This window comes from Euleptes europaea, chromosome 8 (assembly GCF_029931775.1).
Source record: "Euleptes europaea isolate rEulEur1 chromosome 8, rEulEur1.hap1, whole genome shotgun sequence".
Classification (NCBI taxonomy): Eukaryota; Metazoa; Chordata; class Lepidosauria; order Squamata; family Sphaerodactylidae; genus Euleptes; species Euleptes europaea.
The window spans coordinates 72,997,400-73,010,629 of record NC_079319.1 but is presented as its reverse complement, the minus strand read 5'-3'; the positions used below and the strand labels follow the sequence as shown (position 1 = coordinate 73,010,629).

The 13,230-nt window shown below is 43.4% G+C and overlaps 1 protein-coding gene across 1 annotated transcript; it reads right to left on the bottom strand.

Annotated features, from left to right (window-relative positions):
- Positions 1-1,803: 1,803 nt before the first annotated feature.
- Positions 1,804-11,716, bottom strand: NOL7 (nucleolar protein 7). The gene is made up of 8 exons (XM_056854013.1): positions 11,553-11,716; positions 9,149-9,209; positions 6,545-6,603; positions 5,606-5,637; positions 4,112-4,193; positions 3,706-3,827; positions 3,544-3,621; positions 1,804-1,903 (listed from the first exon to the last, which is right to left on the bottom strand). Exons 1-8 carry the CDS (start codon positions 11,714-11,716, stop codon positions 1,830-1,832), a joined length of 672 nt encoding a protein of 223 aa, XP_056709991.1. The 3' UTR covers positions 1,804-1,829.
- Positions 11,717-13,230: the final 1,514 nt, after the last annotated feature.

Genomic DNA, 13,230 nt, shown 5'->3' with positions numbered 1-13,230 from the left:
ATATTAGCTTCTTTAGCCTCATGTTTCAGCTCCCCCCCCCTTTTGTTGACAGATTGTCATAGCAAAGGCCAGTGTTTTATTCCACTAGAGCAGTGGTTCTCAACCTTTTTCGAGTCGCGACCCCCTTTTACAATTGCCAAGTAACCTGTGACCCTCGTCATATTTGCATAAATTTGCATAAATGACATTTTCAATAGGATAAAGAAAACACATTTGTTTTTTTGGCAGTCCAGGGTATCCATATATATAATTACTTTAAATTTTAAATTTTAAAACAAACAAGCAAATGGTACTACCACCTGTTGCGCAGCGGCTGTGACTGTGTGGTGCGGCAACCTTTCCTGGCACGGAGGAAAGAGTGCCTCTGAGCATGCACTGTGTTCCTTGTCCTCCCCTCTCCCCAAAAACTCTTCCAAGCAGGCCAGGGCTCTCGCAAGGAAACCCCCTCTCTTGTGACTGGGACACTGCTTGTGCACAGAACTGCAGTTATCCCTCAAAGCGGAGCTCCGTTTAATCACCTCATGAGAGCAAAGGGCCAGGAAAGAGCCGAGGGCCGCTTATCCCGCTCGGACTTTTCGTGCCTTTTTCTCCCCTCCACCAGTCACCCCTCTTTCTGCGCCTCACCGAACCTGCGCGCTCGAGGGGGAAATCCCGAACTGCGCATGCACCTCGACTCTCTCCCCCTTGGCCTTGCCAGAACGGAACTGATGACTCAGGGCAGAAAAGCGAAGCCACGCTACAGACATGCGCACTTGGATTCCAGGCTGAAGCTTCCTCCCCACCCAAGCGCGGCTAAAAGTAAAAACGTGGCTGTAGCGGCCTCAAGGGGGACCGCCCTCTTCTCCTCCGAGACCTGAACTGGCCGAGCCAGGGGAGCTTCCTCGGCCTCCCACACATCCTGCCGCATCATCTGCCCAGTGCAGGTGCGACTGCGCCCAGGGCTGGCCCGCCCACCACTCAGCTGGGCAGCAGGGCTACAGCTGGTGTGCGGCGACACACCGCCGCGTCTCTGCAGCCTGGCTCCTTCTGGCTGTCGGTCGGCCAGTTCCTCACCTCTCTGCTTGGGGTCTTCCCTGCCCTCGCGGATGGATCAGGATTACAGGGCATCTGGGTTAGTCCTGGACAGCCCGGGATGGGGGCTGTCCCAGGACAGTGGCGGCGACCCCTCAGAAAACACTTCGCGACCTTGGGGGTCCCGACCCACAGGTTGAGAACCACTGCACTAGAGGGTTCTATTGCACATTTTGAGGGAGAGTTAAGCTGATGTCTCCTGCTTTCACCAGAGCAGCTGCTGTGAAGTGTTTGGTGTAGAAATAATTTGCAATTTCAATATTAGCCTTATTTCTGGAGTACTGTAGTGTTCAGCTATGAGGTGCACCAAATGAGCCCAGAAATTGTTTACTAAATATAGTGCTCTATATATCACTAGCCCTGGAGCCCCATGCAGACTATAAACATGGCTCAATGCTAAGTTTTATTATTCTTGATTTTAAAGGGCAGACTTTCACATAGAAATCAAGGCCAGCTTCCTAAGGTAACATAATTATAACGTCCCATAAGGTATGTGTAATAAAGGATTAAATGCTGTGCCTCACTTTTCATCGATCCAAGCCTTAAGTTATTTGAACACAGCTTTGCATTTTACAGGACTTGGAAAATCTTGAGCTAGGTTTTCTTGAAATGTACAGCAGAAAGACAGGACACTGACTATTGAATACAACATTTATACAGAAATTTCAAATTTTTAAAAAATACAGTTTTATGCAACATAAAGTCTTGATAATTAACATTCTTGGGAATAATCTTCCGACAGTCAAAATGCAGCCAAATTATGTTTTAGGTGTCATCTTTGAAGAGATCCAATGCTTTGTAAATTGCTTGGCTTTTTGTTTTTTGTTTTTACCTGTTAGGAAAAAAATAGTGATTATTTGAACTTTGAAGCTCTCTCATGCAGAATCAGGCCATTGATCTCTCAAGATCACGGTTTACTCAGACTGCCAGCTGCTCTTCAGGCGGCCGTCTTTTCCATCACTTACTACCTAACCCTTTTAGCTACAGGTGCCAGGGATTCAACCTGTGAACTTCTGCATATAAAAGAGATACTTTCCCATTGAGCCACAGGCCCCTTCCCATTTGGCCATCAGCTCAACCCCACCAAACCACTGCAGCAGCTATGACTGGGTGTTTTGCTGCCTCTCCACAAGTAGTTCGCAGATCGTCCACTGCTGCAGCAACCTCATTCAGGCTTTCTCCACATCCTTCCACCATTCAAATTCTCATTTCTATTCATATTGTGTTTTTCATTCCTAACTCTACTTTGGTACAATGCTTGTTGAGTTGTTATAGTTCATTGCATCTGAAAATAGCAAATGCAGAATATTCAAAGATTTTCTCCACCGTTAAGGAGTCTCAAACCAACTTACAGTTGCCTTCCCTTTCTCTCCCCACAACAGACACCTTGTGAGGTAGGTACGGCTGAGAGTTCTGAGAGAACTGTGACTAGGCCAGGGTCACCCAAGTGAAGGAGTGGGGAATCAAACCCAGTTCTCTCGAGTCCACCGCTCCTAACCACTACACCATGCTGTCTAACAGTAAGAACCAGGCAGGATGTGTCTGATTAAAATCTTGTCCACAGATGTCGAACATCTTATGTCCTAATACATTGTTTGCCCACTATGTGACAAATTTATTTCTCCAACTGCGCCTTTGTCACACCATTTCAAAATGGAAAACTGTCACAAGCAGCTTTTGACACAAATACTGTAAAAGCTTAACAAGTCTATTTTTGACAAGATGTCAGTTTGAACACTTTATTTATTCAGAAAACTCAGATGCCAGCTCTCCAGATCTTCTCACAAGTTAAACAGTAAAAACCAAGCAAATGAGATAAGTCTATAAAAACAAGCAGTCAACAAAATAAATAATTAGGATCAAGTCAATAAAAACACATTAGAGTAAAAGCAAATGGAGATGTCAAAATGAAACTGATAAAGTCATTCTCAGGCTAGGAGCATACCATAACACAGCTAAGGAATCCCTTTGTTAAAAGCTTAAATGTTTTGGCCTGGTACCGAAAGGAAAGTAGGAGTCAGTTGAGCCTCAGTGGGAAGGCGTTCTAATGGCAAGGTGCCACCACCCAGTGAGGTTCTGCAAAAAATACACAGAAATTCCCATTCTGCCATGGAAGGTCTTGCGGGATCTTGGGCCAGTCATTCTCTCAGCTTAACCTACCTCACAGGGTTGTTGGGAGGATAAAAAAAGACAGAAAACAATGTCAGCTGCTTTGGGTTCCCACTGGGGCAGAAGCGAAAACTAATAACAAGCCCTATCTGGCAGCTACCACCTTACCTCTGCAGGTGGGGGCACATAGAACAGTTTGAGAAGAGGATTTTAACTCCAGCATTTGTGTCAAACTGCAAAGCACTTAGAACAATATGTACATAACAACCAACCACAAAGGCCACGTCAAACGGTTTCTTAGCAGCTTGCCATATGGATCCGAGCAACTTTCTCCCAACAGCCACAAGAAGAACTTGAACTCACCCCAAGAATTAACAACAAACTGGATTGCAGGTTTTTTAACTGTACTCTTCTTGTTTTCAAGAGAAAAATACTTGTTTGCTGAAAAAGGAAAGGGGGAAAAATCACTCAAACTGTGTGTGTAGCTAAACCAAGAGGTTTTCCCAAGACATCAAGAAAGTTCACCTGTGGTTCGGTTGCTGAAGCCTCCATAGAGCTGCCTTTGTATGAAGTCCTTGGCTGCTTGCTGCTGCTGGTTTGCTAACTCCTGATCTTTCAGCCGCACTGCCATGTAGCTCTGCTGGAGCCTGGTGACCAAGAACAGATTAGAAGCTATGCATCACAGACAATACTTTGCTGAATTTTCTCATCTTAGTTGAGCCATCCTCAATTTTCCCGACTGTTTGTCAAGAATGGTTGTAGCAACTAAATATTCCTTCTTTAATAGGTCATTTGGACTTTGGCCACCAATTGATGCTTATGGGAAGACGGGAACAGTTAGCTAGATGTACTTGCAGAGAAGGTCACAGTAGCAGTGGGCTTTCCCCCTAAAAATTAATATGACACACTAAATAATTATTTAGCTTCATACCTAAGTGCCAATGTTTCTTCTTCATTGTCTTCCATCACATTTTCTTCTCTCTCACTTTCAGACTCATCTTCAGTATTCTGATCTATAAAAAATTGATACTTAAAACATTGGTGGTAGTGAAAAGTACCATCAAGTCACAGATGATTTATGGTGACCCTGTAGGGTTAATAAACGAAAAAAAGGGGGAAGACCACCCAGTAGGGTTTTCAAGGCAAGAGACATTCAGAGGTGGTTTGCCACTGCCTGTCTCCACATGGGCTGAGAGAGTACCGAGAGAATTGCGACTAGCCCAAGGTCACCCAGCAGGCGTCGTGTGGAGATGTGGGAAAAAACCCGGTTGGTTCTCCGCATTCGAATCTGCCACTCTTAAGCACTATACCATGCTGGCTCTCAAAACATTACATTTCATAGTTACTGTCAGCACATTTTATACAAGAGTAAAACGAAATTCATTTCAACTACTTGCAAACAGGATTATTTTATGGCTGTGGAAGTTAATCAAATTCAGGGAGAAGCTAACAACTCCAGAAATGCCCTTTATCACAAAAAGAGGTAGATAGCTAAAATGCAACAACTCCAGCTATTAATGGCAACATATTTCACAGGCACTATCTGGTGTAGTTAATTCAGTATTGGACAATCGATTTGATTTAAATCAAATGGATGAAAATCACGATTTAAATCACTAGTCAGTAAGACTAGATTTAAATCATGGTCTTCTACACTCTTTTACGGCCTGCTGCTATTATAGGTTTTCTCCTCCCAGAAGAGAATAATATGATAAATTTCAGGCTATACACATGAAGAACCCAAGACTTGTGGAGCATGCTGCTCAAAAGGTTTCACTTTCATTTTTACTGCTTGCCCCTCCTTCCTCACACTTAGCACCTTGTGCAGATCTATTCCACTCCAAAAAGTCTTCTGTTCATTGAACTTCTTGAAAGTTCACAAACTTAGGTAAGGGGTTGATTCTATGTACATAGATTTGCAAAGGAACAATGGGTCTTTTTCTCAACTCTCTCTGTTTATTTAACAACATTTTTGCTGTGAAGAAGAGGTATGTTATCTCTGCAGACACAAATTTACAGTTTTAAGAACTTTGATAGAAAAATTGCCCAAAATCATCTTACAGAAGAACACGACATTGTGAATGGATAACGGAATTCATTTACCAAAAAATTTAAACATTGCATGATTATAAAACCTCATGCTACATAGTTACATTATAATCCATGAAACAAGGATTAGTTTTTATCTTAAATAGAAAACTATATTTAAATAGATTTTTCCTCAAAAAGCATTTTATCAAAAAAATCCAATCTAAATTAAACAAATCCGGTTTAAAAATTTTAAGTCCGATTTTTAATTTTTTTTAATCATTGATTTTTATTCACACTGGTATTGGATGCATAATACAACTCTGCGCAATGAAAGTAATAATACAACTCTGCACAATAAAAGTAATTGAGCAGACCTGTATAACTTTAGACATACCTTGTTCAGTTGTGTCAGATGGCTTGTTATTGCTAAAAAAAAAACTCTATTTAGAAAGATTCTTTGTAACACTTGATAGCCAAATATCCATGTATTCTAGTAACATCACAAACTGACAGGGACTAGTTAAAACATGCATTTTTTTAACATGCTGACACATTGCAAGTGCAGTTAATAGGTCTGCTTGCCTATTATTAATATTTCAAGAAAGTTTCTGCAAACTTTCCTGTCACATGTTATTTACTTTTGTTGTTGTTGTTGCAAGAACGCTATAAGGCTTCCGCCTTTTCAATAGCAGTTTAACCACCTCTCTTTCCTGATCACACTGCAAACTTCTTTTGAGGTTCAAACGTAAGCCTCCCATGGTTGCTGGGTCAAGTCAACAAGGGAAAGTCAAAAGCCTCATAGGGTATATGGAGATAGTTAACACTTTCTGAGGGTTCCACTACTTGAAGTTGGAGCATTCATTTGTGCGCTTTTATTTCATTTATAGTCTGCCCTTCACGCTGAGACTCAAGCTGGATCACACAATTAAAAGAATGCAATAAGAACAGTATAAACCATCCAACTGCCTGTGTGTAACGTGCCATCAAGTCACAGCCGAATTATAGTGTCCCCTGGTGAGGCTTTCAAGACAAGTGATTAAGCAGAGATGGTTTGCTATTGCCTTCCTCTGCAGTTTTCCTTGGAGATCTCCCTTCCAAGTACCGACACTGCTTATTTTCTGAGATATGACGAGATCAGGCTGTATCACGCTACCTTCCCTCCCAAACCACCCAACTAACAGTGCATAAAACTGGATTACAGTATCAGAGAATTGGGCACTAAAAACAGTGTAAAAGAAACAAAGCAATGAAAACTGCTTAAAAATTCTCAGACATCAACTACACCCTTATTTCCCTTCATAAAAATGCCCTCCTGGACAACTGTTTTGCTTACCTGTTCTCTGCTGATGATGCCAACTCCTCTAGTACATTCTCAGGAAGTAATTTTTTTTTCTAAAAAGAATAAAGTTTTCGCAAGTCAAGGGTTGTTGTTTTTCCGTAAACTTAATGAAGTTACCAAACAGTCTAAAAACAGTAATTATTATATTTACATAAAACATTTTTAGGCTGCCTTTCTACCTAAGTTACAGTCCCCAAGGGAGCAACACAAATAAAAGCAACAATTAAAACATAAACAGCAAATAGCATCAGTGAGGAAACACCAAACAAAACACAAGTATTTACCTGCTGACGGAAGGCAATGATAGATGGGGACAGAAGAATCTCCCTGGGGAGGGAATTCCATAGTTTTGGTGTCATGACCAAGAAGGCCCTTTCTCAGATGATGGGGTACCTCAACCCCTTGATGACCATAGACCAGGAGTAGGGCTTTAAAGGTCAATACCAGAACCCTGAATTGGGGCCAGAAGCAAACTGAAAGCCAGTGTAGATGAAACAAGATTGCACTAATACAGTCCCTATGATCCGTTCCAGTCAGCATTCTGGCCACAGCATTCTGCACCAACTGTAGTTTCTGGACACTCTTCAAGGGCTGCCCCACGTAGTGCACATTGCAATAATCCAGTCTACATCTTACCAGGACTGAGGAATCTGAAGAGAACCAGTAAAGTATTCCTTACTGTTACTGACTTGACTGATTCCATTACCCCGTCATCCAGCCATGTCTTTCCACCCTCTTATGTAGCCCCTGCTCTACCCACCCTTTATTTGACCCCCAAATTTTCTTGATATGATACAGTTTAAAAACTTTGTTGTTCCAGAGGGTATTTAACATAGGTTGATTTTTGGTGGCTGCTGCAATAACCATAAAAATAATAGATAAAAAACCACAATTTAAGACAGCCAATAAATAGAAAAACTAAATTAATCACATGTGACCCTAAATAAAACCATCTTCAACTGCCTCCTAAAGATCAAAAGTGAGGGGGCCAGGCATACCTCCCTGGGAAGGTTGTTCCATAATTGTGGAGCTGCCACCAAAAAGACTGTCTTGTGTGCCCACCAGAATCTTTGATTGGTGGCACAGTCTGGAGGGCCTCTCCTTGTGATCTTTATTCCCTGGCAATTGCCTTCATACCCCTTTCCCACCAAAAGGGCTGGATGGATATGCGAGGTTAAGATTCTGAGGACACAAAAGTAAGGGAAGTTATCACTTGTAAGCTTCCCAGCTGGCCATGATGAAAGACTGGACTAGATGGACTTTTTGTCTGATCCCTACATTCATGTATGCATATTGTACTCATATCTTGCCTTCTCACTTTGAGAACACAGAAGATCTAACAACAGTGCAGTCTACATAATCACTTGGAAAGGAAGGTTACTAGAATTCTGAACATCACAGAAATGATGTTGGATCTTAAGTGTAAACTGCGGTCTTCTGTTGCAAATGAAGTAAGGAAGCTGGATACAAATATATAAACCAAGTACAGTGAAAGTTTATATTAATGAAGTGCTAAAAGAACTATTTTTTATTTTACTTATGCTTACCCTATCCTTCCTCCAAGGTGCTCAGGGCAGCATAAAAAGTCCCCCCATCCCCCATTTTATCCTCACAACCACCCTAAGAGGTAGGTTAGGCGCCGCAAGGGTAACTAGTCCAACATCATTCAGTGAAGTTCATGGTTGAGTGGATAATGGGAAACCCAGATGTTCCTAGTCCTAACCTGATACTCTAACCACTACAAGATTCAGGGGAATTATAAAGTCAATTTACAGATACACTGTTAGCGCCACCCGTAGGTTACGCTAAAGTTGGGGCCTTGGTGCTTTTGTCCCAAGTCAAATAGCCAGACACAAACCGGTCAAGAAAGAGAGATTTATTATGCATAATAGGCCACTGCCAGCAACACAATGGGTTGCTAAGACAGTGCGCATTTGACACAAGCATAATGTCACCTTATATACCTTTTTGCTGGTGTGTGGTAATAAAACATTATGACTTGCACGTGACATATAGCAGTACGTGACATATAATAAAAACGTACTAGTGACACCTGAGTTAGTATAATCAATATTGGAATGTGGACTGGCGATACATTGGTTGTTGGGTCTTCTCTGAAATGCGTAGACAACCTTGAGAGTGTGTGTTCTACTGATATGAATAGATGTCAGATTGCCATAATTGCTTTAAGACATACATTCTTCTAGCATAGCCTCTGGATACTCACTGTCATCCTTGTGATGTTCCATAAACAATATGCCTTAGCGCTACAGGCCTGCTATCTATGCATCTTGGTCTTTACACCAGCTGCCTTGCCTGTCAGCATTCTTTCCCATAACATTCCAGCCCAATAGGGCAAAGTGTAATCAAAGCATGGATTAATACAAAATCTAATACAGAAAAGGATTGATTCAAAATCTAATATGGCACGTCCCCTATCATCACCAGAAAAACAACACACTGTTCCCTCCTACAGAGTGCCTAGAGATAAAATGTTCATAACAGATTTTAATCTTTGTGAGCAAATGCAGAACCTCTCTGGGATGTTGGTGCACAATAAAAACATAACGGATTAATTTGAGGAGACAGTGTTATTACCTTTTGTTCTTTAAATAGTTCTTCCCTTTGTCGCCTCTTCTCTTTCAAGGCAGATTTTTCTCTAACAAAGCAAAAAAGAGTGATTGGGGGAGAAAAATCAATGGGATTGCTTACAGCCAAGAAGGAACATCTGCACTGAGTCTATATGCAGCTATTTTAGTAATTCTAAATTCTAGCCAATTTTCCTCTAATCTAAATTAGCTGCCTATTTGCCTCTGGGTCAAATTAAAATGCTGGTTCTCATCTATAAAGCCATATAGAGCTTGTGACCTGCAAACCTGACAGCTTGTCTTTCCCACTATGAGCCCATGTGCCAACTCAGACCTTCCAGGGCTTACTTTTGAGCATGCCATCCCTAAAGTCCATAAAATTTGCCAAAGCTCAAGCACATTTCTTCCTGGCCAAAGCACCTGTTCTTTCAAACAGCCTCCATAATTCCCACTATGGATCATTCCAGAGACCTAGAAGTCCTTGTTGTTCAAGGAGCTTTTGAGGAGCAACTGAACTGAAATTTTATTTGTACAGTTTAGCGTGTGTAGATGATTTTGGGGCCATTCTTCTGTCTTGTTCAAAATCCAGGTTTTAATTTGTTTGCGCAATGTGGTTTGCACCCATGCACTGCATGAAGCCAGATTGAAAAGTATGTGTGTGTGGGAGATGGAGTTGAAGATATGTAAAATGAGGACCCATGGATTAAGAGGAGGAAATGTGCATGTTCACAAGTATTACAATTGTCTGTGCCAAGACAAAAAAGGGACTTTCTAGCTATTCTCAATAGCTGTATAGAACTCGATGGGTAGCCGTGTTAGTCAGTCACTAGCAGTAGAAAAGGAGTCCAGTAGCACCTTAAATTTTCTGCCAGGGTAGGAGCTTTTGGGAGCCACAGCTCACTTCTTCAGAAGATATCTGAAGAAGTGAGGTGTGGCTCATGAAAGCTCCTACCCTCCCAGAAATTTTGTTAGTCTTTAAGGTGCTCCTGGACTCCTCCTCTTTACTATATAGAACTGATCGCTTGTAGCCTGCTGCGTACGGCAACCTGACTTTCACCAGCATGTTGCCAGGGCAGGCGAGGCTGGGCAACCGCCACTCCGTGAGTTTTAAAACCTGGCAAGTACGTCCGCTTCAGCACCCAGTTAATCAGGGAAGCCAACGGGCTCGAAGGCGCCCTTGACAAAATTGCTGAACAGCAGCCAATTTAACTTTCTACAGTGACTTAAAGAAGAAAGAAATAAGGAGAGTCTGAAGAAGGGCAGTAGAAAAGGGCAAGAGTCCTGTAGCACCTTAAAGACTAAGAAAAATATTTTCTGGTAGGGTGAGCTTTCGTGAGCCACAGCTGTGGCTCACGAAAGCTCATACCCTACCAGAAAATATTTTTCTTAGTCTTTAAGGTGCTACTGGACTCTTGCCCTTTTCTACTACTGCAGACAGACTAACACGGCTACTATAAGGATAGTAGAAAAAGGCAAGAGTCCAGTAGCCCCTTAAAGACTGACAAGAATATTTTCTGGCAGGGTAGGAGCTTTCGTGAGCCACAGCTCACTTCTTCAGATATCTGATATTCAGATATCTGATATTCTTCAGATATCTGAAGTGAGCTGTGGCTCACGAAAGCTGCTACCCTGCCAGAAAATATTCTTGTCAGTCTTTAAGGTGCTACTGGACTCTTGCCCTTTTCTACTACTGTAATGCTTAAAAACATACCCTACCAGAAAATATGTTTGTTAGTCTTTCAGGTGCTGCTGGACTCTTGCTCTTTTCTACTTGAGCGTGAGCTGTGGCTCACGAAAGCTCCTACCCTACCAGAAAATATGTTTGTGAGTCTTGAAGGTGCTACTGGACTCTTGCCCTTTTCTACGACTGCAGACAGACTACCACGGCTACTATAAGGATAGTAGAAAAAGGCAAGAGTCCAGTAGCACCTTAAAGACTGACAAGAATATTTTTGACTACTGCAAACAGACTAACACGGCTACCCACTAAGAATATTTTCTGGCAGGGTAGGAGCTTTTGTGAGCCACAGCTCACTTCTTCAGATATCTGATATTCAGATATCTGGTATTCTTCAGATATCTGAAGTGAGCTGTGGCTCACGGAAGCTGCTACCCTGCCAGAAAATATTCTTGTCAGTCTTGAAGGTGCTACTGGACTCTTGCCCTTTTCTACGACTGCAGACAGAGTACCACGGCTACCCACTGCGAAGAGGGGCAGGGAAGACTGGGCGTTACACGGGGTTTGAGGCCAGGACTCTTTCCGGGCGCTCCCTTTGGAGGCTCTCGGCTTTCGCCTTCCTGGAGGGAGGGAGGGAAGGATCCCACCCGGCCTCGGCAGCCTTTCCTGCTGGCTGGAAAGAAGACCGGCGCATCCCTCCATCCATCCGGCCGCCCGGGCGCGGGCCGGGCCTCACCTGCGCGCGCGCTCTCCCGCCGCCCGCCGCGCCTCCTGGGCCGCCGCCCGCGCGCTCTCGAAGGCCACCTCCTCGGGCGCCTCGTCGCTCCTCTCGTCCTCCGAGGAGAAAGACCCGGCCGCGTCTCTCTCCTCCGCCATCGCGCGAGTCCCCTCGGCCACCATCCTCCCCGCTCGACTTCCGGTCGACCCGGAAGTACCAGGAAACGGAAGCAGGGAAAACTCGAGAGAGGTCCAAGCGACAGCTTCCGGCAGCTTCGCGGTCTTCCTGGTCGGGGAAACTGGAGGCCGCTCTGGTCGTGCCCTCTCTATGGTGGAAACATCTGTACACACGTTATGGTGCCGGGGGGGGGGGAATCAGCCTCGTGCCACCTTAAATGCGAACATCTGTAGTGTGGCAAGCTGGAGCCACGCCAGGTGGCCTCCGTCTCTGAAGGGGCTCCGGCTGCTGGGAGCCCGACTTTCTGCAGCAGGCGGCTGCTTTTGGGACGGAGGGCGTCGGGCCTAGTTCTGCCCAGGACTGGCACGAACCGGTTAGGCTCGTGCAGGATTGCTCGTCCCGCCTCACGTTCCCAGATGGCGCTATACCAGTGGTTTGGTACCATTTAAGGGAAAAGGGCATTAGCTGAAGCCGATTTTTGCCCTATTTTTTTTTAGCACTATTGAGTGAAATCTTTGTTATCCACAAGCGTACTGCTCTGTGGACATATAATCCTAGCTCCATTACATGGTGTATTAGAAGTCTCCTCATCCTGTGGATTCCACTGATTTACGCTATGTAATCTGCCTAGAGAGCTGATAGGAAGAAAGTAGATTCCTTTGAAATGTGGTGTTGGAGGAGAGAGTTACGGATACCGTGGACTGCCGAAAAACAACAACAAATCGGTGGGTTATAGATCAAACCAAGCCTGAACTGACATTAGAAGCCAAAATGACTAAGCTGAGGCTATTATACTTTGGTCACACTGTGAGAAGACAATCACTGGAAAAGACAATCATGCTAGGAAAAGTTGAGGGCAGCAGGAAAAGAGGAAGACCCAACAAGAGATGGATTGACTCAATAAAGGAAGCCACAGCCCTCAACTTGCAAGACCTGAGCAAGGCTGTCAAAGATAGGACATTTTGGAGGACTTTCGTTCATAGCGTCGCCATGAGTCGGAAGCAACTTGACAGCACTTAACACACACACACACACGCACACTCTGCTTAGAATCTCAGTGAGAAGCATGGACTATAAATGACAATTTAAAAAAAAAATGTATCGCCAGCACCTCTGTATTGTAAATTCCATAAATCAGTGGCACTTACTCCTGTTTATGTACATGTACAATTTCAGTTTTGTTATCAAGAGAGCCAACATGTAAAATACAGCTTTCCTACCAAGAGGAGTCACACCAACTATTAGAAGTGGGAGATATTTTGATTTCAAAAGTGGTCCTCCTGCCTAGTAAGCAAAATAAATCAATTTTAGATTATCTATGGCTTATTGGTACAGCACCAAGTGACTGCAGCTTTGTAAGATGATAACAGAAAAACAAAGTCTCAGCTGAAGTATATAGAAAGGTAATATGAGTTTCTTACTAGCACTTGCTTAAAAGTTATGTGATATTTGATTCTTCAACATCATCTAATATCAAGAGGTGATGCACTTTAAACACTAGACATTGCACTTTCAAAAG